Source organism: Salvia splendens, chromosome 18, assembly GCF_004379255.2.
Source record: "Salvia splendens isolate huo1 chromosome 18, SspV2, whole genome shotgun sequence".
NCBI lineage: Eukaryota > Viridiplantae > Streptophyta > Magnoliopsida > Lamiales > Lamiaceae > Salvia > Salvia splendens.
Window position 1 is genome coordinate 9,072,682 of NC_056049.1, and position 26,085 is coordinate 9,098,766.

Below are 26,085 nucleotides of genomic sequence, written 5' to 3' on the forward strand. Positions count from 1 at the left end.
ATCAAGACAAGTGAGCTTTATTCTCCTTTTTACTAGAGATAGATAACAAGAGAATGTTATGATTCAATATCGGGCTACAAACGTGGCATTGTTTGAAGAGCTCAAGTCGAAGTTTTGAATGGAATACAACTCTCCTATAAAGATAAAAAAGTTGAGAGATGCAATCACTTCCTTTCCTTTCAACAAAACTGATAACACATTTGCTGATGCATGGCGACGATTTTAAAATTCTTAGGAAATGCCTAAGTCATGGGTTGGCAAGAGGTAGAGATTAGATCAAATTTTCCCAAGATTTAAACAATGAAAATCTGATAAATATTGTGACATCATTAAATAAATCGAAATATGCATCATTTTGTATAATTATATACACCCTCCGTCCCACCGTAGGTGAACAATTATTCTTTTTTTTTTTCCGTAGGAAAGGCGGCTAAACTCAATTATAAGGAATTAGAGAATACAAAAAATATTTTATCTTTAGAAAACCAACTATTTTATCTGTACAAAAAATCGACGGCAAAATTAATTACATATGCACATGATAATGACCATTGCATGTATTAATAAGCGCATTTTCCTTACAATGGATCGTTAACTAATAGATATTGAGAATTAATTTCATCTCTTGCAGATTCGTTGCATACATCATTTAGCTAGTTTAATAGTATTATATTATCTGGAGATTGAAGTAAATTATATTTCACTTTCAATTCCACCCCCGAGCTTCTTGTTAATTTCCACGAAATAGATTTGAAAATCCAAATTAATTCTTGCAGTTGCGAGTTCAATATAATATCACAAAACACTATAACTGGATTATATAGCTGACTTCTACCTACAAAGACTTTTCGTAGTGAAAATATTCTAGAAGCTTAGACGTATTCGTTCATAATTAACGGTTACTCCAACCTTTCCTTATAATTTGTCACCATTGTTTGATTCGGCACAATTTCAAAAGGTATAATAGAAAGTGGATTAAAAACTTAATGGCACGTGGACATGGGCATCTAGTAGGAGAGGACAAGGGGCATTTTTGATTTCCTTTGTAAATGCCCCACCTTGAATTTTTAAAATTTCTTCTTAAGTATATTTTTGCTCCAGTTGAATTGAAATCCTGGCTCTGCCTCTGCATGTGAGTCCTACTTTTATACATTAATTTTATAATAAAATGTGAGTGAAAATGAGTTAGTGCAATATGAGAGTCACTATAAAAAATAGTAAAAGTATAAGGTGACAAATTTTAGGGACAGACAAAAATGAAAATAAGTGACAAATTATCAGAGACGGAGACGGAAGGAGTACAATTTATAAATTGCAATTTCTACAGATTTGAATTTCAAGTAGGAATAAATGCTCCAGTTTGTCCATCAAACGCATGATCCATTTACTTCTTTTCCTTTTAAATATTTTTAGGAAACATCTTTTTATTTTTTAAATACTAAAAACAGTACTAAAAGTTCAATCATTAAAATAAAAGGATTAGCAAAAGAACTAAGTACTTCAAATAAAATACATATAATTGAAACTAAATGAAATAAATCATCCCTATAAATATGATTAAGAAAGGAATACTTAAATATGACATATGGCAAAAAAAAATTCTAATAATTAATGAAAAAAGGATAAAATATTAAGAGAAAAAATAAGCACATGAATTAAAGATACAGTTGTTTGGATTCTGACTTTGATGAATAATTTTTTGGATTTATCCATCATCAGGGGTCTCGTGGTCAAAGCAAATAGGAAAGTACATATAGGTGATGTTTGGTTGTGGATACTAGTAAGATACAATGTAATATAATAAAAATTAAATAATTTTACTTAATCTGTATGTTGGAATTGCCATAAGATACTTAGCCCTAGTGATCACCATGCCATATTTTTCAGACATGTCTAACTGATGTCTAACTGATCAGACAACATTCCATCGGGAAGCTCCCAATCAAAGCAATGAACCAACTGTGCCACCACAGATTGAACTATCATCAACCCTAATTGCAATCCCGGGCAACTCCGTCTACCGGAACCAATATGGCAGAAGCTGAAAATCTCTGCCTTGAAGGTCCACATTACTCCCGAGAAACCGTTCGGGAAAATGTTTCGGGGTCGGGTGTTCGGACGTACTCCGTAACGCTTAGTATCCTCCTTCTCGCGAGACTAGCGATCGCCCTTTCGACAACCTCGAAGGGAAGATCACAATAAATTGTTGATTAGTGGACGTCCTCCACCTAGCAACAAGAGACGGTAATTGGCTTGTTTCTTGGAAACTCAAGATAGGTTCAGGGAAAATATTTCATTCATGAAAATAATGGTTGAAGAAATACCCTATTTTATACTAAGGACCCTAGGGCGGTTCGACGTATCCTAATGCATTCGGAAAAGAACCGCAAAGAAAACCCGAACGGGGCTTATAACTCGGCCCGACTCCACGGTAATTAACATAACGTCCAAAAAGGATTAAAACATAAAAGGAAAGAATTGTAAACGACTAATTCTAATCTCACGGCTACTACTTCTAGCTCGCGAACTTGCTTGGGGCCTTGAGCTTGTCTCGGGGCCTCAAGGTCCTCTTCGTCACTGACTTCTCTTCCTCCCGGACCCTCGCCCTCGGCGGCGCCGCGTCAACGTCCAGCTCCTGGTCTGCCGGCTGCTCTGCGGTCTGCTCTGCCGCCGGAGATATAGTTGGGAGCGGCATGGTCGGGAGCCTCGTATCAACCCCCCCTCCGTTAGAATTTTCCTTGTCCGCAAGCAAACCTCCAGGAACTGCCTACCAATTTCCTCGACTGGCTCCCACGTAGGCGTGGAAGCATCATCTTCCCACTGCACCAAGCCTTGTCTCTCCGGTCGGCCATCGCGCCAGCTGACCCCGCTCCTCCAACCTGTCACGGGTCGGACCACCGGCCGATCCCCTACAAAAATCCGGAGGCAATTTCAACGCCGTCAACATCTCCGTCACCCGCTACAAAACTCGCGCAACAGGCTCACGTGAAACACATTGTGGATTCTACTTCCCTTCCGGGAGACGCAATTTGTAAGCCACCGGGCCAACCCCTCTCCAAAACTTCGAAGGGCCCGTAGAAAACCTGGAGCTAACTTCGCCGATAGAGGCTTGCCACCGAATGTTGGCGATACGGTCGCAACTTCAGCCAAACTATATCGCCTACGTCAAACTCCACGTGCCTGCGGTGTCGGTTTGCCACCTCCGCCATCCTCTGCTTGGGCTCGCAAGAGGTTTCGACGTAGAGTGACCAGTAGCTCCCCCCGCTGCCTGATAATTTCCGCCACATTAGGCGGTGTTTTTGCCGAAGGAGGGACGCCACCTAGGGCCGGCGGCTCACGCCCATATAAGGCTTTATAAGGCGACGTGCCCAATGCGGCGTGATGGAAGCAATTTAGCGCTAGTTCCGCCCAAGGTAAAAAATTCGTCCACCTCGATTGGTCTATCTGCAGCAAATGCTCGCAAATACTGCTCCAAACCCCGGTTCCGGACCTCCGTCTGGCCGTCCGACTGCGGATGGTAAGCAGTCGAGAAATGAAGTTTGGTGCCACTTAGACGCAACATTTCCTCCCCATGTTGCGTTAAGGAATACCGAATCTCGATCCGACACCAAGGTCTTAGGGAACCCGTGGTGCCGGACCACCGTATTCACAAATAGCTGCGCTACTCGAGAGGCGTCAAACTTGGTGGGAAGGGAGCAAAGTGAGCATACTTTGAAAGCCTATCTACCACCACCATAATGGTCGTATACCCACGGGATTGGGGCAGCCCAGTGATGAAGTCCATCGACACATCCTCCCACACCTGCGACGGCACGGGCAATGGCACACCACACATTCATTCACAAACGCCACCACATCCTTGCGCATCCTTGGCCAATAAAAACCTGCCGCCAATAGACGGAATGTTCTTTCATGCCCCGGGTGACCTGCAATGGGCGAGCAGTGATGTTCTTGCAGTAACGTACGCTTTGCTTTTGACTTCCGCACTCACTAACACCTGCGATGGAAGTATATCAGGCCCTCGGCCCATGACAAGTGCGAGGCGCCTCGCCTGCCCTGACTTTGGCCGACAGCTCCACCAAGTCGGGCAGCGTTGCTGTCTCTTCCTGCAGAACACGCACTATATCGGGCATGGGTCTAGAGACGGCTACAAGAAGCTGGGTCTCGGACGGCCCTGCTGAATCTGGGGCCGGGGCACTGTCGTCGGCGAGCTCGGCAGAGAGCGGTCCCGGCGCGTCATGTTGCCGGGACAAGCGTCTGCCGCTTTGTTCGAGCTACCCCGCTTGTACTCAATCACGAACTTGTATCCCATCAACTTCCTGACGTAAAGCTGTTGGTCCGGTGTCTGAACCACTTGTTGGAACAACTCCTTCAAGCTTTTCTGATCCGTTCTAATAATGAACTCGCGCCCCAATAAGTATTGTCGCCACTTTTGCACGGCCTCCACAATAGCATACAGTTCCTTATGATATGTCGATGCGACTCGTCTGCGAGGTCCCAACTTCTTACTGAAAAACGCAATGGGATGGTCTTGCTGCATTAATACCGCGCCAATTCCCACCTCGCAAGCGTCTGTTTCTACGCAAAAAGGGACGGTGAAATCCGGCAATTGTAGGACCGGTGCTGATGTCATTGCATGTTTCAGATTTGCGAACGCGGGTCTCGGCCTCAGCGGACCATCGGAACGCCTCCTTCTTAAGTAAATCTGTCAAGGGCGCTGCGATCATCGCGTAGTGTGCGATGAAACGGCGGTAATAGCCCGTCAAACCTAAGAAGCCTCGCAGTTGCCGCACTGTCCCCGGCGTAGGCCACGCCGTCATTGCTTGTACTTTCGCCGGGTCGGCTTTGAGGTGACCGTCGTCAATAATGTGCCCCAAATACTCCACCGACATACTACAAAATGAGCACTTCGACAGCTTGACGAAAAAATTATTCTCGTGGAGCAACTCAAGAACTGCCTCCAAATGCCGACTATGCAGCTCAAGCGTCGGACTGTAAATCAATATGTCATCGAAGAAGACAATAACACATTGTCTGAGAAGCGGCCGGAAAATCGCATTCATCGCAGCCTGAAAGGTGGACGGGGCGTTGGTCAGCCCGAAAGGCATTACGAGGAACTCGAAATGGCCGTCATGAGTCCGAAACGCGGTCTTGAAGATATCGTCCTCGCTCATCCGAAGTTGGTGATATCCTGATCGAAGGTCTAACTTTGTAAAGTACTTGGCACTGCCCAACTCATCAAAAAGTTCCTCTGCCGTAGGAATGGGGAAATGGTCTGGGGACGGTTGCCCTATTGAGGGCCCGGTATCAATGCAAAACCGAAACGTGCCATCCTTTTTACGGATCAGCAATACCGGGGACGAGAACGGGCTGTGACTGTGACGAATAATACCACTGCTCCAACATATCCCGAACCTGCCTTTCGATTTCCGTCTTCTGGAAGTAGGGATATCTGTATGGTCTAACATTAATTGGTCGTGTACCCGGCATAAGATGGATACGATGATCGAATGGGCGCAGTGGAGGCATCCCGCGGGGCTGCTCAAACACTGCGCGATGCGTAGTCAAAACCTCCAAAATTCCGGGAGGTAGATCAGGAGGGAAACCCTCGTTGCCGACCCCTTCCAAGGTGTCGGACGCGCTGTCAATCGGCACAATCTCATAAAACTCGTGGTCCTCGGCTGGGCCGTCAATGTGTATAACGAGTGAAGGGAGATCTGTTTCGGTCCCGGTATCACGCCTTGCAAGAATACTGTCCGGTCCCCGTGCGTGAACTCCAGCGTTTTTTGAACAAAATCCGCCGAGACCTTCCCCAGCGACTCTAACCAGTGCATTCCCAAAATCACATCCGGTCCATGGTGAGCGAGAATGTGGAGATCGACCAAAAATGTATTTCCCTGCAGACTCAGCTTCGTGCCCCGCGAGATGTGAGTGCAGAGCAGGGATGCGCCGTTACCCACTAACACTCGGAACGGTCTGATGGGTGTAAGCTCCAACTGGAGTAGCTCCGCGATTCACGGCTGGAGGAAGTCCAACGTCGCACCTGTGTCGATCAAAACTCGGACGTTTGTATCGCCCAATGTCCCTTGTACGACGAAGGGTTTCGAGCTTCCCCGGCCATCCAAGGCGTGGAGGTGCGATAAGTCCGCGGTAATGAGCTCCTCATCGGGCACCTGAACCCCCGGGGTATCCTCCTGCGGTTCGTCCGCGTCGTCGTCCATATAGCAAAGGAGCTTGACCTTGCAGACGTGCCCCGCGACCCATTTTTCGGGGCAATGGTAACAAAGCCCTCGACGGGCTCGCTCCGATTTCTCCGCGTTTGACACCCGGATTGGGTATGTCCGTGCCTTCTCCGTGTCACGACCCTGCGGCTCCTGCAGCTGTGGTCCGAGGCTGGGGTCGAGACAGGGCCCCAGGTGGCCTTTTGCTCTCGCCCCGACCATTGGCCGTCGCGGATATGGCGACGGCTGGGGTGGACGCTCGTCCTGTGTTGCGGCTAAACGCAGTGCCAGTGCCATTGCCTCCGCCAACGACTCCGGGTTTTGCAACTCTATCTTCTCCTGCAAAGGTTGCTTTAGCCCTTGGATGAAAATAGGAATCAAGGCTGATTCCGACAAATCGGTCACCCCGATTGAGATACCGTTCGAACGTTGCATGGTAGTCCGCGACGGTCGACGTCTGAACCAGCTTGGCGATCAGACCCGTATAATTCCTAAAACTTTGTGGGTCGAAGCGATGTCTCACGTCGTCCAGGAATTCTGGCCACGTAACGAACCCATTGGTTTCTCTGTAATTAAATATCCATTCTGACGCGGGGGGGTCAAAAAGCATCACCACATAATGCAAACGCTCAGTCTCTGGAATCCGTTTGTGATCGAAATAATATTGTACTCGGGAGATTCAATTAGGCGCATCTGCCCCGTTAAAGTGGGGAGCGTCCATCTTCATCCCCGAAGAATAATCCGCCCCCTGGCGGGGAAAACGCTCTCGACGTTGAGGTGGGTCCCAGCAGGAGACCCCGCGATCCTCGTACGTATCCTCGTCCCCATCGTCGTGCCTCTGGGGCGGGTCCCAATTATCCCGACGGTGACCCGTTCTATATTCTGGAATATCACGCCGCTGAGAAAAGCGGCCTCCCCCACCACGATCACCACGACTGCCCCGATTCGGTCATCCCCGACCCCGACCCTGCGGACGGTACGGGCGGTCAAGATCCTCACGTACTGGCCGACCATTCCCTCGATATTCCTCCCATTCCTGGTCGGCGTCGTCCCAAACGGATGTGGGGTTGTCGACGTGGTTCTACGGTCGACGCTCCAAACATTCGACCCTACGGTCCATCTTATCAAATCGCGCATTCAATTGCGCGAACCCCTGCGTGATCGGGTCCATGGATTGGGACCGACCCCCGATCTCGTATGCCTCTCGTGGACGCGGCGGTCCTAGATGCACCGCTGCCGATGTCTCGGCGACGGGAAAATCCGACGCCATTCAATTCCTCCGCTGTGATTGATGATGAGTTACGGGATGAAAGCACCAGTTGTTACGGACGTACTCCGTAACGCTTAGTATCCTCCTTCTCGCGAGACTAGCGATCGCCCTTTCGACAACCTCGAAGGGAAGATCACAATAAATTGTTGATTAGTGGACGTCCTCCACCTAGCAACAAGAGACGGTAATTGGCTTGTTTCTTGGAACTCAAGATAGGTTTTAGGGAAAATATTTCATTCATGAAAATAATGGTTGAAGAAATACCCTATTTTATACTAAGGACCCTAGGGCGGTTCGACGTATCCTAATGCATTCGGGAAAGAACCGCAAAGAAAACCCGAACGGGGCTTATAACTCGGCCCGACTCCACGGTAATTAACATAACGTCCAAAAAGGATTAAAACATAAAAGGAAAGAATTGTAAAAGACTAATTCTAATCTCACGGCTACTACTTCTAGCTCGCGAACTTGCTTGGGGCCTTGAGCTTGTCTCGGGGCCTCAAGGTCCTCTTCGTCACTGACTTCTCTTCCTCCCGGACCCTCGCCCTCGGCGGCGCCGCGTCAACGTCCAGCTCCTGGTCTGCCGGCTGCTCTGCGGTCTGCTCTGCCGCCGGAGATATAGTTGGGAGCGGCATGGTCGGGAGCCTCGTATCATCGGGCCAGACTTTGGAATCTCTTCCAAAGGCCCATACATTCACAAATACGTGTGTTTTACTAGGTATGTTGTAACCCATGAGCTCGCACTCCTCTTGGGCGGCGTGTGATAGTAGCGGTGCCACATGGTGGAGCCTCATTGACTCCTTCACCACACACTCAAGCTACTTGAGACTAGAAAGTTGTGATTTGTTCACCATTTGATCCAAACCCACAACCTCCTCAATTTCTTTTTGTAGCTTCTTCATCACTGTTGGATTCTTCATCAATTCCGACATTATCCAATCAATAGTTGTTGTTGTTGTATCAATCCCACCAATCAACATATCCTTCAAAATAAATTACAAATCAAATATTATAAAAGTTGACGTGACAGGTGGAATTTTTTTTTAATTTGATGTAAAGAACAACATTGTACTTATTACCAAAAGCACAGCCTTAACATGACGACGGTCAAAGTCAAACCCGGCCCCACCGGAATCCATAATTGCCATCATAACATCAAAAAAATCACGGCTCTTCTTCTCCTTCTCCTACTCCTCCTTTTTCGCGACATGGTCATCAATGATGGCGTCGAGAAATCCATCAAACGTCGCACTGAGCTTCTCCATGCGGCGGTTGAGCCCCTGAAGATCAAGCGCCACCACCGCGGGGAAATAGTCCCCGACATTAGGCTGCGCAGCCATACGTGTCGTCTCATCAATAACATCCTTAAACCCCAACTCCTCGTCCAAATCCCTATCCACAAACTTCCCCCCAAAATGTTGGAAATTATTTATCATAATATATTCAAGAATACATAATTGAATATGAATAAAGAAAGATCTTTGAACATCATGTATTTCACATATTAACCATAAACATAATGGATCAGAAACTTACTTTATGATCCATAGCGGAAGCGATTGGGGGAGACGGAGAGAACTTCCTCGCACTTTGGTGTAGTGGCGCAACTCCAAGGATTTGTTTCTCTCTCTTTCCCTCGTTTATGTGTTCTCTGTAATGTGTGTGATTTGATGGGATCACCACACTTGTATTTATAGGCAGAGAGAGGACAAAACCCTAATTATAAAAAATTATAGCCATTTCCATCAAAGTGGCTATATAATAAGATGGACGATTCTTTTACATTAATATACTTACTAATTTGATCCAAATCATATGAAATATATAGTCAAATCGGTAATGACTAATTGCTCAATAATATGAATCAATCTTTGTGGTCACACCCATATATATATTCTCATTTGATTGCCTACATAATGCTAATCAAATAGTTATATATATACACGTATATTTTCCTTATTAATAGAAATCAAATATTCTATTTATGGTGATCGACTACTAATTGATTTTGCCAATTAAATGGCTAACTAATCACATACTAAGAAACGTCCCATTCAAATATATATTAATAGCTAATTGATAGCTAATTAGGGAAAAATGTGTCTTGTACCAAATTTATGTATTATATTAAAAATCCAATTCTATTTAGGATTCTATGTAAGACATAAAACTTACACAAAAACCATCAAAAATTCATATCCCCAACAATCCCCCCACTATAGCACTAACATCCACAACCTCCCTCCCCTTGGCCGCCCGGCGGATCCCCTCCACTGCCACCTCCAGCTCGGCACGCCTCATCGCCTGAAACTCCTTGATCTTGGCTCGCTGCAGCTCGAGCGTGCATAGCTTGCGCATGTTGCGCCAGTACGGGCCGCAGGTGTTGGGTTACAAACCCATCCCACATCGGATGAAGGGGGGAAGTTGGAAGGTGTATATAATTCCTGTCCAACCCCAATTAGTTTGAGGCCTTTTGGGAGTGACCCAAAAACAAATCCGTGCGGGCTTGACCCAAAGCGGACAATATCAAACTAATGTTGCAGTCGACAATCCTAACAAGTGGTATCAAAGCCCAGGTGGCTATGGGTTGTGCCTGGATGAGCCCCGGTTAGGGTCAGGCCCTGAAGGACTCAAAGTTAGAGTCGGGCCCAGGATGACTCAGGGGCCAGGGCTGGAACAACCCATGTTCGTGTCGACTGCGTTCCCGATGTGGTCTCGGTTTGAGGGGAGGTTTGTTGGGTTACAAACCCATCCCACATCGGATGAAGGGGGGAAGTTGGAAGGTGTATATAATTCCTGTCCAACCCCAATTAGTTTGAGGCCTTTTGGGAGTGACCCAAAAACAAATCCGTGCGAGCTTGACCCAAAGCGGACAATATCAAACTAATGTTGCAGTCGACGATCCTAACAGCAGGGAGCGCAAACCACGTCCCTGTGGCCATACGTGAGGCGCGCGGTCGAGAGGTAGTGGGGCCTGTCAGACAAAACGGCGTCGTGTGTCCTCAGCACTAGCTTGGCAGCGGCCGGAGAGAGCCGAGGCGCATGTGCATGATCTCGCCGTGTTGTTGAGCAAGGCGGCGGAAATCTTGGTGGGGATTTTTGCCTAATAAATGGATGTGGCCTATCACCGGAAGCCCCCTCGGCGCCGGTAGCAGATGTAACATTGTTTTCTTCTTCCTCGGCCATTGATTATTTAGGAAGTGGAGAAATAATGCTAGTGCTAATGCTGCAAGTGAACAAATGCACTCCATTTTCGGAAGTGAAGATCTTGATAGTATAAAGATTAATATGGAGTGATAGTATATTTAAAGAAATAAATTGATAGTGTTGGATTACTACTTGCTTTGGGCATTTTATTAGAGGTTTGTCAAGGTCAATAGTTAAGTCATCCGGGCGTCATCTGCACTCCTAAGTCGTCCAGCCGTTATTTGCACTCCCTTTGACCCAGAATAGAGGTCATTTTTGGGGAATTACACGGGATTATAGGAGATATTGTTTTGTGTGTTAAGTGGAGAGAGAAAATAGTACTCTTCTGTCCGTCATTAAATGCCTCATTGTTCCTTTTATGTCATTCCGTCAATAAATGTCTCATTTTACTTTTACTACATTTGGTAAGTAAATCTTACCTTCTACTAACTCATTCCACTGGCATATTATTATATCAATATATAAACATAGCCCCAGTATTCCACTAACTTTTTCTCCTACTCTACTTTATAAAGTCGAACAATTTCTTAAAACTCGTGCTGATCATATATGTGACATTTAATAATAGAACGGATGGAGTATATTTATATTATTGTGAGGGAGTTTTTTGTGATATCTTGTGGGACTACTAAAAAGGAAAGTATGACATTTATTATAGGACGAAGAGAGTGATATGATTTGAATTCGTTAGAGTGTCCACAATAGGGAGCCGCAGCTCCTGTCCAAGGACTTAGCTGGGCCACGGCGTGCCACCTAGTTGGCGCGTACACAGCGCATGGACTCTGCCCGCGGCGCTCTATTGCAGGGCGCCGAGAGCCATGGCTCTACCCAACTTTTTTTGTTCGAAATTTTTCTATTTATACTACATTTTCACCTCACACACATTTTACATCCTAATTTTCACTCTCTATATTTTTGTAGTCTCAATATGCAAGGTGGAGATGGTAATTTTCACTCTCTATATTTTTTTTATTAAATTACGCATTTTTTTCTAATTATTATTGTCCGATAATTTTTACTCTAATTAAATTAAAATATACCAACAATTGAAAAAATAATTAGATTTGTGGTTGTGGCTTATCTACTATTAGGCTCAAGTTTTTTTTTGGCTATGGACAAATTTTTATATTTTTGCACAAGAATTTGTGGCTTGGGCTTGGCCTAACTACTGTGGACACTCTTAGTGATCGCGTCCATGTGGAAAAATAATTCTATAATGCACTGAATAACTAAATTGCATTTGTCGCGTAAATTCGTCGAGAGGAAGAAATTTACAAGTCATGATAGTACAGACAAAAACGGGAAAGAAAAAATCAAACACGGGAATAGGACAGATTTTGGAAAACCAAAGCCATAAAATTGAAGAGTTACATCTTCTCAATGCGACAAGTTAATGGCGCGGAAAACTTTCTCATTATTAAGTACACTTTGATTACGTCAAAATTCACATCTTAGAGCATCTTCAATGGCGGCGAGCGCATCGGCTAGCCGATTCCCGGCGCTGGCTGGTCCGCTCACCGAACCATTGGAACCGGCGAGCTCCATTTCGGTGAAAATATTGGCGACCTGACACCGATTTTCAAGCTCTGCCGATCCGCTCGCCGGTCGGCTGGCCGCCATTGCAAGCTCCCGATCGGCGAGCGATTGGCCAGCTCAATTTTTTATTATTTTTTTATTTTTCGAAACACTATATATACGCGATTTTCACGTCATTTTCATTCGCACCACTTGTTTTAAAGAGTTTTCTCTCTATCTTAATTTTTGTACAAGAGCAACAACGTGAAATGGAGAACAACAACGAGTATACTCCAGTGACGAGCGGGTCTCAAACTCACACGGTACCCGTGGGAGGTGGATGGGGTCCGATGGCCGGGTACTACAACATGTACCCTTGGCAGCAGATGATGCCCGGGATGGCAGCCGGTGGTAGTATGCCGGGAAGGCAGGGAATGCACGGCGGGCAGGCGATGCCGGGGATGCATCCCGGGATGCAGATGATGCCGGGGTGGCAGCCGGGGGGGGAACAATGTCTATCGCCCCAGTTTTGATTTTTTGGCTGCTTCTTCGCACACATCGACCCCATAGGAGACGCAGTTCACTGGGCGTGATATTTTCTCCTTAGAGGAGTTGGGGATAGATTTCGAGGATGCGGACACTCCCGTTCAAACGGGGGGAGTAGGACGGGGTCGGGGCGCACCAAAGAAGAAGAAGGAGAAGGGGAAGGGGAAGAGGGTGGTCGGCGAGTCGTCGCAGCCGGCTGATGACGACAGCCCGGCAAGGAGGAAGTGGACGGATGCGGAGAACGTCGCGCTGTCCAAGGCTTGGGTGAGTGTTTGCGATGATCCCTTCCATTCGAACAAACAGAGGATCATCAACTTGTGGGCTAAAATAGCAGCAGCCTACAAGGCATTTTGCCCGGAGGGGGCCACACAGCAGGGAGGAGTGCAGGAAGGGGTGGGACCAAATCAGGGCTGCGGTCTCCCGATTTTCGGGCTTGTACACCAACGCCCTCCGCATGCAGACCTGTGGCCAAACTGACGAGGACTGCAGGAGGATAGCGGAGAAAGCCTTCCCCGTGCCCGGGCTTTATAAGGAGTTCACCTACTGGAACTGCTATGAGGTGCTGATGGACTCCGAGAAGTTTCGGGCAGGTGTCGATGCTAGCTGGCCGAAGAAGCAACGACTGAACTATGTCGGTGATTACAGCGGCAGCAGCGGCGGTTCCCACGACCTCCCCGAGGAAGTTCAGGAGTTCCCGTCCCCTCCATCGTTTACTTGCCGCACTCGCCCGGTTGGTCAAAGGCGGGCGCAACGGGCAGCGAGGGGGTCGCCCAGGGGTCCCAAGAGGTCCAGTCGGCATCCCCCCTGTTGGCAAGTCGCCAACTGAGCTCGCCTTCTTCGCGCGTCAACAAACGCGGGCTCAGATGCACAAGATCTTAGCTGAATGGAGGGCGGCAACTGACCCGTGGAGAAGAGGTTTCTTCACTCAATGCTCGAGAGTATGCAGGTCGATTTGGATGCCGCCGCGGCACAGTTGGGGGGCTCAGACGCGGGCTCAGGTCCCACAGATTTTGGGGTCTCGGATAGCGGCGACCACTGCACTGGCCACGAGGAGTGAGGTGGAGGCGGGGGCTCGTGTGTGGTAGATGAGTTTTTTTTAATTAGTTTAATTTTTTAAATTAATGTACTTTTTTAATTTAAATATTATTATTGAATTTTCCCGTATTTGTGTCGTAAATTTAATTCCGTATTTTTTGTAATTATTAATTATTTGTTTTTTATAATTTTGTTTATTGTGGCTAGCCTATGACTAGCCTATTGCTTGTCCAGTTGTTTGTCCTGATGATGCGGCAAGAGGATTTTTAGTGCTGCTGATGTGGCAGAAGGAGTTTGTGGCTGGGCTATGGCTGGGCTATTCTTATTGTGGATGCTCTAAGAGCATCCGCAATGGAGGTGAGCCCACCGGCTAGCCGATCCTTGGCGCTCGCCGAACCATTGCAGCCGGCGAGTGCCAAATCGGCGAGAAAAATGGCGAACGTACGCCGATTCCTGCGCGCAGGCCGATGCGCTCGCCGATCGCCTGGCCGCCATTGCAGGCTCCAATCGGCGAGCGATCGACAAGCGGATGTTTTTTTTTATTTAATTTTCGAAACACTATATATACTCGATTTGCACGTCATTTTCATTTGCACCACTTGTTTTAACGAGTATTCCTCTATCTTAGTTTCTGTACAATATCAACAACGCGAAATGGAGCACAACAACGAGCCTACTCCAAGGACGAGCGGGTCTCAAACTACCACGGTACCCGTGGGAGGTGGATGGGGTCCGATGGCCGGGTACTACAACATGTACCGTTGGCAGCAGATGATGCCCGGGATGGCATCCGGGGGTGGTATGCCGGGATGACAGGGGATGCCGGGGGGGTGGCAATGCCGGGCGGGCAGGAAGTACCCGGGATGCAGATGATGCCGGGGTGGGCACTCGGGATGCAGATGATGCCGCGGATGCAGCCAGGGATGCAGGGGACGCCGGGGGGACAACGTCTATCGCCTCAGTTTTGATTTTGTTACTGCTTCTTCGCACACATCGACCCCAGCGGAGACGCAGTTCACTTGGTTTGAGACCTTCTCCTAAGAGGAGTTGGCAATAGATCTCGGGGATGCGGACACTCCTGTTCAAACGGGGGGAGTAGGGCGGGGTCGGGGCGCGCTAAAGAAGAAGAAGGGGAAGAGGGTGGTCGGTATGTCTTTGTAGCCAGCTGGTGACGACAGCCCGGCACGGAGGAAGTGGATGGACGCGGAGAACGTCGCATTGTCCAAGGCGTAGGTGAGTGTTTGTGATGATCCCTCGCCTCGAACAATCAGAGGATCGTCAACTCGTTGGCTAAAATAGCAGCAGCCTACAAGGCATTTTGCCCGCAGGGGTGGCCACGCAGCGGGGAGGAGTGCCAGAAGGGGTGGTACCGAATCAGGGCTGGGGTCTCCTGATATTCGGGCTTGTACACCAACGCCCTCCGCATGCAGTCCAGTGGCCAAACTGACGAGTACTGCATGAGGATGGCGGAGAAAGCCTTCCCCGTGCCCTGGCTTTACAAGGAGTTCACCCACTAGAACTGCTATGAGGTGCTGATGGACTCTGAGAAGTTTCAGGCAGGTGTCGATGCTGGCTGGCCAAAGAAGCAGCGCCTGAACTATGCTGGTGATTACAGCGGCGGCAGCAGCGGCGGTTCCCACGACCTCCCCGAGGATGTACAGGAGTTCGGTTGGTCAAAGGCGGGCGCGCCAGGCCTCCCTGGAGGTCCAGTTGGCATCCCCCTGTTGGCGGGTTGAGGGTCGAGCTCCTCTTCTTCGCGCGTTAACAAGCGCGAACTCAGATGTACAAGAACTTAGCCGAATGGAGGGCGGCAACGGACCCCGAGGAGAAGAGTTTTCTTCACGCCATGCTCGTGAGTATGCGGGCCGATTTGAATCCCGCCGTGGCACAGGAGGAGGGCTCAGACGCGGGCTCAGATGCCCCAGATTTGGGGTTCCCGGATAGCGGCGGCGGCGACGGCGGAGAGGTGTGAGACGGAGGCGGGGGGCTCGTGTGTGGCGGAGGAGTTTTTTTTATTAATGTAATTTTTTTAATTAATGTACTTTTTTTAATTAATGTACTTTTTAAATCTAAATATTATTATTGAGTTTTCCCGTATCTGTGTCGTAAATTTAATTCCGTATTTTGTGTGATTGTTAATTATTTGTTTTTATAATTTTGTTTATTGTGGCTGGGCTATGGCTGGACTATTGCTTGTCAAGTTGCTTGTCCTGATGATCTGGCAGGAGGATTTTAGTGCTACTGATGTGGCAGAAGGAGTTTGTGGCTGGGCTATGACTGGGCTATTGCTGGGCTATTCTTAGAGCATCCACAATGGCTTTCGCCCAACAATAGCCCAGCCATAGCCCAGCCACAAACTCCTCCTGCCACAGCATCAGCACTAAAAATCCTTCTGCCACATCATCAGGACAAGCAAATAGCCCAGCAATAGTCTAACAATAACCTAGCCACATCACTCAAAATTATATAAGCTAAATAATTGACAATCACACAAAATACGGAATTAAATTGACGACACCGATACGGGAAAATCCAATAATTTTATTTAAATTTTAAAAAAAAGTACATTTAAAAAAATTACATAATAAAAAAAACTAACGCCGTGCAGTCCTCCGCGCCCACAACTCTTCAATTAAATCCTTTTGGAGTCGAATATGAGCATCCTTTTGGCGCATGTCGGCATGTGCTTGGAGAAGGCCGGCTTCATCATGCGAGACCCCACTTCGTACGTTGGGGGCGGCCATGCCGTGGCTTGGATCGGCTTCATTATCGTCGTTGGCCCAACTAGTCAGTTGTACACCTTCATCTTCGACAATCATGTTGTGCATGATAATACAGGCGTACATTATATCAGCAATGCAGTCAATATGCCACAAACGCGTTGGACCCCTAATTGCCGCCCATCGAGACTGGAGCACACCAAATGCGCTCTCCACGTCCTTGCGCGCCGACTCCTGCCGTTCCGCAAAGTAGGCCTTCATCTCATCTGATGCGCATCTGATCGTCTTCACAAAGACGGGTCACCTAGGGTATATCCCATCCGCCAAGTAGTAGCCCATATCATGCCGGTTGCCGTTGGTGACAAAACTAATGGCCGGACCGACGCCCTAGCATTGCTCGTTGAAAAGGGGCGACGAGTTGAGGACGTTGAGGTCGTTGTTCGACCCGACTATCCCAAAATACGCATGCCAAATCCACAGCTGGTAGTCAGCTACGGCCTCGAGGATCATCGTGGGATTCTTTCCCTTGTAGCCGGTCGTGTAGAACCCCTTCCAGGCAGCGGGACTGTTCTTCCACTCCCAATGCATACAATCTATGCTGCCTAATATACCCGGAAACCCATGCTTCTCCCCGTGCATCTGCATCAGATCCTGCCAGTCTTCGGGGATAGGGCTTCGAAGGTACTGATCACGGAAAATTTCAATCACGCCCTGACAGAAATACTTCATATATTCAAGGGTAGTCGTCTCACCGATGTGGAGGTACTCGTCCCTCATGTCTGTCGCGCCTCCGTAGGCCAACTGCCTGATTGCCGCAATGCACTTTTGAATAGGTGTGTAGCCGGGTATGCCAGCCGCATCGTGCCTGAAGCGGAAATACAGATATTGATGCTCCAAGGCGTTAACAATACTCATAAACAGGGCTCTGCTCATCCTAAAACGGCGCCTGAAAAGGTTGGCGTTGAACCGCGGCTCCTGTGCGAAGTAGTCTTCGTATACGCGCTGATGTGCAGCTACGTGATCACGTTCAATCACTGTTCGGTGGTGGCCAACTGGTCGTGGTCGAGGTACCGCCGGCTGCAAGGCCCTCTGCATCAGCCGATCAATCTCACGGTTCGTATAGGCCTCTAACGCTTCATTCATTCGACGTTCGTACTCCTCAGCATCCCCAACACTACCACCACTACTACCACCAACGTTGCCCATTTCCCGTTGTTGATCTTGTACAGAAATTAAGATAGAGAGAGTACTCCTTAAAACAAGTGGTGCGAATGAAAATGACGTGCAAAGCGCGTATATATAGTGTTTCGAAAATTAAAAAAAAATTAAAAAAATCGCTCGCTGGTCCGGAGCCCACAATAGCGGCGAGCGGACCGGCGAGCGCATCGCCCAGCGCTCGCGGATCGGCGTGCGCTCGCCGATTTTTTGCTGAAATAGCGCTCGCCGGTTACAATAGTTCGGCGAGCGAACCGGCGAGCGCCGGAGATCGGCTAGCCGGTCCGCGATGCTCTAATGCTTCTATTTTATTTGTTCTATTTTATTTGTGAGAATATCTAATCATTACATATGGTATTGTAAATCAAACTCAAAAAATTACAGTATGTATTAGTCAACTCAACCTAAATTTCACCGTAAGCCTTTTTATTTCACCAATTAAAGATAATTTAATGTAACAGCCCATCACCCATCGAGAAATTACAGAGAAATTGAATGGCGACTATTGGTTGATCGGGTTGTTCTAAATGGTTAAAATTACGGGAACAAAATCGAAGGCAAGGCCAATTGGAGCAGCATCTCGAATTCCAAGCTGACGTTCAACCCGAAGAGAGCGACGGAGCTCCGCCACTCGAGCTCCATCGGCAATCGGGCCGCCTCGTCCCCCTCCGCCTCCGTTGTGGCCTCATCCCCATTTTCGTCCGACCACAGCTCCGCCGCTGCCTCCGGCGACGAGAAGGTTGAATCACGCGAATTTTGCAAAAGAGAGAAGAGAAAGTTGAATGGCGCGACGATGTTAATTTTCAAATGATAGCATTTTACTTTCTGCCCTAATTAAATGAGAGCATTTTACTTTCTGCCCTAATTTTATCTGTAAAGTGACCATTATACCCCCGCGTTATTATAGTGAAGTAAATTTGTGATAAGAGTGAACTGATTTTCCGTTAAATTTGAAAATCACATGTATTAATATTAGCCCTTGATTTTCTTGATCTTGTGGCTATGATTTGTTCTCTAGTTATATACTTAATGAGCACTTACCCTAGACCACTACTATATATATATATATAGGGATGTATTCATTTCCTTTTTGTATCTTTTGTTCTATTGTTCTTTTTAATCTCAGCCCCACGATTTTATCATCGACGGTTAGATTGATGTCACGTGTCATTTAATAATGCAGATTTTCAGTTGAATAATGCACACCGCCTAATAATGCACCATTATAGTGTAATAATGCAGATTTTCAGTTGAATAATGCACACCGCCTAATAATGCACCATTATAGTGTAATAATGCAGATCATCACAACCATCCAATTCAAGGATCCAAGGGCTGTGATCTGATTGAAGCTTGGACTGAAAAGTTGCGAAGGACCTTAACACACCCCTATATATATATATATATATAGGAAAATGATCAATACAAAACTTGATCTCAATACAAAATCCAGACAAAATCCTGACCATGAGATTTGACAATCCAATGGTCAATAATTAAACAAAAACACGGAGGGTCATTGTAAAGCAGTTTTGGGTCATATTATAAACTTTGGATTTGAGGTCATGTTAAGATCATTTCATGTCATCCTTACTATAATGACGTAAAAATAAGCTTACAATGACCTAAAAATGACTTTTGTATGCTTGGTTCTGCATTTTTGTATTAAGAATGGTTTTGCATGGATCAAAACCCTATATATATATATATATATAGGGTCCTGTTAGGTTGAGATTTTTTAGCTTAATTGAGAAATGAGATGCAATCTCAGCCACTAATCCACAAGATTAACGACATGTCAACAGCTATCACATTATGTCAACACGGGGGTATAAGTGTCATTTCGTGTTTTAATGTGTCGGATTGTTGACATGGCTTGTATGTCTAGTTGACATGACTTATAATTATTGTTGACATGGTTTCTATGTGCAGTTGACATGGTTGTACGTGTAGTTGACATGACTTGTAACACAGTTGACATGGCTTGTACGTGTAGTTGACACGATATGTACCGTAGTTGACATGACATGTCAATATTTTATACAATCTCATCTACCAAATTGGTATTTTATGGATATGTCTTACGAAGCTCAAGGTATGTTCTCATGCTAATTCCACAAATGTCAGCAAAAAACATCCCATAATGTATTCATAAATTTCAGAGAAATGTCACTAGCAACGCAAATGTCAATATGTCAACAGACCTCCAAAGGCACCTACAAAATGTCATCCTAAATTTTCATCTTCAATTCACAATGTCAACAAACCAGCATCTCCTACATTTCAACATGTCAACAGCAAATGTCTACAACTGAAGTTTCAGTATAATGTCAACAGCAAATTTGTTCACCCAAAAACCAACAGCCAATGCCGCAGATTTTCAACAAATAAACAACATCCGAGAAACGCCGCAGAGACAGATTTTCATGGGATTTAGGGATTTAACATTGAAAGATGTGGAAGACTTGTTCTGTTGTTCACAATAGAAGGCCACAAATTCGACGTACTCGCCGCCGCCCGCGCAGCGCGCAATCCAAATTAGCGCCGCCGAGGAGTATAAGGCAAAATTCGCCGCATCAGGAACATGATCGGCCGCTGCCGCCGCGGCTGCCGGAGGAATTCAGGAGGGCGATCGAGGAGATGGCGCGCGGGAAGGAGCTGACGGCGTCGGCGACGCTGGTGATTCAGAAGGAGCTGTTCCGCACCGACGTGAGCAAAAACCACAACCGCCTCTCGATCCCGGCGAGCCAGATCAGCGACGGCTTCCTGACGGAGGAGGAGCGGCGCCGCCTCAGGGCGAGGAGGAAGGGCCGCGTGGACGTGAGGGTCGTGGATCTGCGTCGGTGATTTGGGAAGGAGAGGGAGAACACAAGCTGAACAACCCATTTTAAACATGAAATTACCATTCCGCCCTTTTATAATTAATTAATCTAAAAATATTTTTCATGTGGCAAATTCTGGACCACTCATTTAATAAAAATGAGTGGCTAATATTGCATCTCATTTCTCAATTAGCCTAAAAAATCTCAATTGATCATGGACCTATATATATATATATATATATATATATATAGAGTCGTGATCATATGATAACCCCTAAATATCGTAATAACCCTATAACAAAATCTGGACCACACATATTTCTAATCATGCGGTTGAGATTCAAACTTAGATTTACTTCATAAAAAAAAGCGCGAGGGTAAAACTGTCATTTCTCTCATTTAATTTCTGAATTTTTCCAAATATCACGTAAAATGATAAAATGATAGGTTTATTGCATAGAATGATAGTTTTGATTCAAACTTAGATTTACTTCATAAAAAAAGCGCGGGGGTAAAACTGTCATTTCCCTCATTTAATTTCTGAATTTCTCCAAATATCACGTAAAATGATAAAATGATAAAATGATAGGTTTATTGCATAGAATGATAGTTTTGCCGGATAGAATGATACTCTGAGTTGATAAAATGATATTTTTGACTGACTGATAAAATGATAAAATGATAGGTTTATTGCATAGAATGATAGTTTTGCCAGATAGAATGATACTCTGAGTTGGTAAAATGATACTTTTAGCTTATAAATGTTAGGTCTACTGCTAAAAATGATAGTTTTGCTGGATAGAATGATACTTTTAGCCGATAGAATGATAGTTTTGCCGGGTAGAATGATATGTATTTTTTGTGTATAAAATGACATTTTTGTTTAATAAAATGATACTTTTACCTGATAAAATGATAATCTAAGCGGATAAAATGACAGTAACCTTATAAAAATGATAGTTTAGCTGAAGAAATTGCATATAAGCTGATAAAATGATACTCTAACGTGACAAAATGACATAAAACTGATAAAATGATAGTTTTGCCGGATAGAATGATACTTTCAGCCGATAGAATGATAGTTTTGCCGGGTAGAATGATACTTTCAGCCGATAGAATGATAGGTATTTTTGGTGTATAAAATGACATTTTTGTTTAATAAAATGATACTTTTACCTGATAAAATGATAATCTAAGCGGATAAAATGACAGTAACCTTATAAAAATGATACTCTGAGTTGATAAAATGATACGTTTACTGCTTTGTAGGTTTGTATATTATGTATTGTGCCGATTATATTAGGTTTATTGCATAGAATGATAGTTTTGCCGGATAGAATGATACTCTGAGTTGATAAAATGATACTTTTGACTGACTGATAAAATGATAAAATGATATATGTTAGGTTTATTGCATAGAATGATAGTTTTGCCGGATAGAATGATACTCTGAGTTGATAAAATGATACTTTTGACTGTCTGATAAAATGATAAAATGATATATGTTAGGTTTATTGCATATAATGATATTTTTGCCGGATAGAATGATACTCTAAGTTGATAAAATGATTCTTTTGACTGACTGATAAAATGATAAAATGAGCGAAATTCAGAAATTAAATGAGAGAAATTTGGATACATAAATTTTATCATGAGCGAAATGACATATTTACCACCGCGCTTTTTTTTATGAAGTAAATCTAAGTTTGAATCTAGACCACGTGATTTTAAAAATGTGTGGTCCAGATTTAGTTATAGGGTTATTACGGAAATTGGGGTTATCATTATAATGCACTCCTATATATATATTGGCTTAAGACCTTCGATGTGCATACTCCAAATCTTAAAATTTTTATATGTACATCACTCAATTTAATTTTCTAGTTCTGTGGAGTATTTTTTTAATAGAATTTTCAAAAGAACTTATTCGAATTGAGTGTTACTATGTCTCCAAATTTTTATTTTTATTTTTATTTTTATTTTTATTTTTATTCTTATTTTTATTTTTATTTTTATTTTTATTTTTATTTTTATTTTATTTTTATTTTTATTTTTATTTTTATTTTTATTTTTATTTTTATTTTTATTTTTATTTTTATTCTTATTCGGTGACATCAGTTTGAATATGATAAGAGTTCGGAGATTGCGAGAACGAAATTCTTACCCAGAGAGAAAACCAGAGCTAATTCAAAGTAGTATACACTCCATATATCTGTGCTTGCCGGAGATGTTTAATGCGGTGAGGTTGCAGGCCTCAAATCCAGTCGCGCTTCGGTCTAGCTCCGGCGGAAATGGCCGCATTGTTTCCCCTCCTAGCCGGCTGAGTCTCCGGCTGCCCGCTCCCCGCCGCTTCGCTTCTTTCACTCATCTCTCCGTCGAGAATGCCACGTCGGAGCCCTCCGCCGCCTCGCAACTCACTGCCTCCGTCGGATCTCCACCTCAGTTGACCCTGTCTCACCGCCACATTCAATTCCTCAGTCTCACCGCCTGCGCCGTACTCTCTATTTCTCTCTCTCTACCTGAATTTGATATATTTGGGGAAAATCTGCTTAGCTTGTGATTGATTCATTGCATTTTGATTGGAGATTGCTCGCTGCGTTGTTCAGCTAGCCTAATTGAACTGAAGATGAATATCTCCACATTTTGAAAAATTAGGGTTCTTAGCTTCCGTTGTTTGATTTGTGTTCTTCTATTATACAAATTTAGGGATCTTAGCACTAATTAGATGTTGATTTGCAGACAGCAGTTTCTGCAACCTGGCTTTTCTGCGCTGCAATTCCAGCCCTACTGGTTAGTGATTTTTCAATTCCTGTAGCTATTATGGGGAAACTCTAATGCAAGTTAATGTTAATGAAGAACTCAGTTTCAAGGACCATGCGATTGTGAAATTATATTGATTTTTAGGCAATGGTTGTAAAATGCAATGATTTTGTTTCTTTGATTGGATGTGGTGACATGCTATACTATCCTCTGTTTTTCTCCATTGAAGGCCTTCAAGAGAGCTGCGGAATCACTGGAGAAGCTAATGGATGCCACGAGGGAAGAGCTGCCGGACACCATGGCTGCTGCTCGATTATCTGGCATGGAGATCAGCGACTTGACAATGGAGCTCAGTGACCTCGGGTTGGTACCTTTCACTTTCGAGTTTCTTTAAATACAGAAGCTCTTTAGAGATTATCATGTTTACGAACTTGTATCCTTACATTTGCAGTCAAGAGTTAACGCAGGGAGTTAGAAGCTCTACTCGAGCTGTTCGTATGGCAGAGGAGAGATGGAGCCGGTTGACAAGCATGAAACCAGTAGGTTAGTAATTCAGGGGTTCATACACATTCATTTTCTCATCTCAACTTTGTTTTGAAGTGATGAATTCCGCCTAATCTTTACTTGAGTAGTATCTGTGCAGGAGGTCGCCCCAGTGAGAGCCCAGATAGGCGAGCCGGTTCTAGCTAGAACTACACGGAGCATGAGGGAAGGCATTGTTAAAGGCCGTGGAGTTGTACAGATGCTCTTTACTCTAACCCGGTATTCCAAAATGATCCTTAACTACTTCACTTCTCGTTCGAAGGCATAATCTATGATCTGGTTTAATATGAATTTGAGGCCAATCCACCTCTGTACATACTGTGTTTGGGTAGAGTTTTTGAGCTCTTAACAAAGGAGGCTAGGCACAGTAGAGAACTAGTATTTCACCTTAGTTGTATATGTGATTTTATTAAGCCTTACAGTTGTGAATTTCTTTTTTTGATGTGTTTTTTACTGTGGAATCGGAAATTTGGAGGGTTGAGTTTGGTCCAAGGAGTCACCTTCTCCGAGTAGTTATAGGGTTGAGTTTGGTACTCGATTGAGGTAGTTGCTAGGGTTCAATTCTTACTAATAAGAGCTCGGATTCTATGTTTGCTAGCAGCGTACATGCTTCGACTAAAGACACGTCCCATGATTTACCCCAAAATCGCGGCCTGAATCTAGTAGACTAATGCTACAAAAAATAATGATACAATTAAAGCCCCAAAACACAGTTTTTGAACAGAAGCTCACTAGTAATTTTGCATTAGATCTTTGAGCTTGTAATTGTGTTTGCAAACAAGAAAGGGGCTGTAGCATAGTCAATCTTGCTTTTCATGTTGTTGACTTGCAGAGCTCTCTGAGATAGATTCTATCCCGAAGCACTTGAAAATCGCTTGTTTGGACGCCGGAAAATGCCCAGAATTACGGTATCCTTTAGAGACAACTCATCTTCCCCTTCTCTGCTCGATCCTCCACTACTTCCTGCGTCCCCTCCAGCCCTCTCGTTTTCCACCTGGCAGACAACGAGTTAGATGTGTGCTAAAACAAATGTTTAACATTTCCAGATGTTACAAATTTATATCTTATGTACAATCGTCATTCTTAATGTTCCAAATGCTAATGCACCACCACCACAAAAATTGTCTTTCGCTTTAATATTATACGCAAGTGTTAAAAAGTAGAGTGGAATAGTGTTTGCGAGTAGCTGAAGCATTCTCCAAAATAAGTGTAGGGACACAAAATTCTTTGATAAAATTCAATCTTTTTCACCTTCTCATGTCTAAGACTCCAAGTAAAGAATAAGAGACTAAAAATCGAACCTTATTCATCAAGGAAATATCCACCCACCCCACACCTCGAATCATGATAGTATGGTAGAACACAAGCTAATTAATCTTCAGAGAAAGCAGCTAAAGCCAAAAAAATCTATTATGAAATGTTTCAAATCATCAAATAAAAGACTGTATTTTGTACAAAACTAGATGAATTGATCAATTGAACTTTTGCTTCTCTTTTGTTTTTCTTCATCTACTATTGAACCTTGAACTTGCATTTGGTTAAATCAACTCAATTCCAAACTAATGCAAATCCCATAAATCCAACTAATATAGAAGTTCAAAATCCAAAGTACGAAAGTTAAATGAGAAGTGTCATAAAGAAGAATAAAAATTGATCCAAAACCAACTAACCGTAATTATTGTGTTTGGAGAGGTGGAGTTGTTGGCTGCAGGTTGGCAACCAGACGGCGGCGCGACGGAGCTGGTAGAGGCGTCATAAGTGAAGGCAGCGAAGCCGAAAAAGAGGAGGAGGAGAAGAATGGTGATAACAAGTTGGATCCAAATTAGCCATGGGATTTTGTAGCTCTCTATTATCAACTCCTCCCCAAAACCCACCATTTCTTCTACTAACCCACCGCCCAAAATCTTCAGCTTCTTTGCACCATCAAGAGAGAGAGAGAGAGGGAAATGGATTTTAATCAGGAAAACTGTCGTGTGGGAAACCAAGTAGTAAAAAAAAGAGACCGTTTACTTCGTTAAAAAAAAGTTATATTGCCTACCGGCCCCTATATTGTCGTTTTGTCAACTAGGTCCCCTATATTGTCGTTATTGTCAACAAGGTACACTTGTTTCATCTTTCGTCATTCAGAATCTCATTTTTTCTATTATGATCTGCTCCGCGAAATTAGTCAATTTTCATTTTTGACGAATCTTTCTCTCTACTAAGGAGAGTCTCATTTTCCATTAACAATA

At 44.8% G+C, this 26,085-nt stretch overlaps 3 protein-coding genes and 1 pseudogene across 6 annotated transcripts; 2 read left to right on the forward strand and 2 right to left on the reverse strand.

Annotated features, from left to right (window-relative positions):
• Window positions 1–1,807: 1,807 nt before the first annotated feature.
• Window positions 1,808–10,742, reverse strand: LOC121776700 (annotated as a pseudogene).
• Window positions 10,743–20,183: 9,441 nt separating this feature from the next.
• LOC121776701 (B3 domain-containing protein At2g24670-like) lies at window positions 20,184–20,576 on the forward strand. Its single transcript, XM_042173881.1, has one exon. It carries the CDS (start codon window positions 20,184–20,186, stop codon window positions 20,574–20,576), a length of 393 nt encoding a protein of 130 aa, XP_042029815.1.
• A 2,093-nt stretch (window positions 20,577–22,669) lies between these two features.
• LOC121777973 lies at window positions 22,670–24,821 on the forward strand. 4 transcript variants are annotated; one of them, XR_006045568.1, is made up of 6 exons: window positions 22,670–23,045; window positions 23,291–23,341; window positions 23,541–23,674; window positions 23,763–23,854; window positions 23,955–24,073; window positions 24,687–24,821. XR_006045568.1 is itself a non-coding variant. In XM_042175320.1 (6 exons), the coding sequence occupies exons 1-6, from the start codon at window positions 22,677–22,679 to the stop codon at window positions 24,694–24,696; spliced, it is 786 nt and encodes a 261-aa protein (XP_042031254.1). In that variant the 5' UTR covers window positions 22,670–22,676; the 3' UTR covers window positions 24,697–24,821. The 4 variants fall into 4 exon arrangements, 3 of the variants coding, with proteins under 3 accessions (XP_042031254.1, XP_042031253.1, XP_042031255.1); XM_042175320.1 differs by having other exon boundaries at window positions 23,944–24,073; XM_042175319.1 differs by lacking the exon at window positions 24,687–24,821 and having other exon boundaries at window positions 23,944–24,296.
• On the reverse strand, window positions 24,568–25,862 carry LOC121777974. Its single transcript, XM_042175322.1, has 2 exons — window positions 25,525–25,862; window positions 24,568–24,848 (listed from the first exon to the last, which is right to left on the reverse strand). The coding sequence occupies exons 1-2, from the start codon at window positions 25,729–25,731 to the stop codon at window positions 24,705–24,707; spliced, it is 351 nt and encodes a 116-aa protein (XP_042031256.1). The 5' UTR covers window positions 25,732–25,862; the 3' UTR covers window positions 24,568–24,704.
• Between the last annotated feature and the right edge of the window lie 223 nt (window positions 25,863–26,085).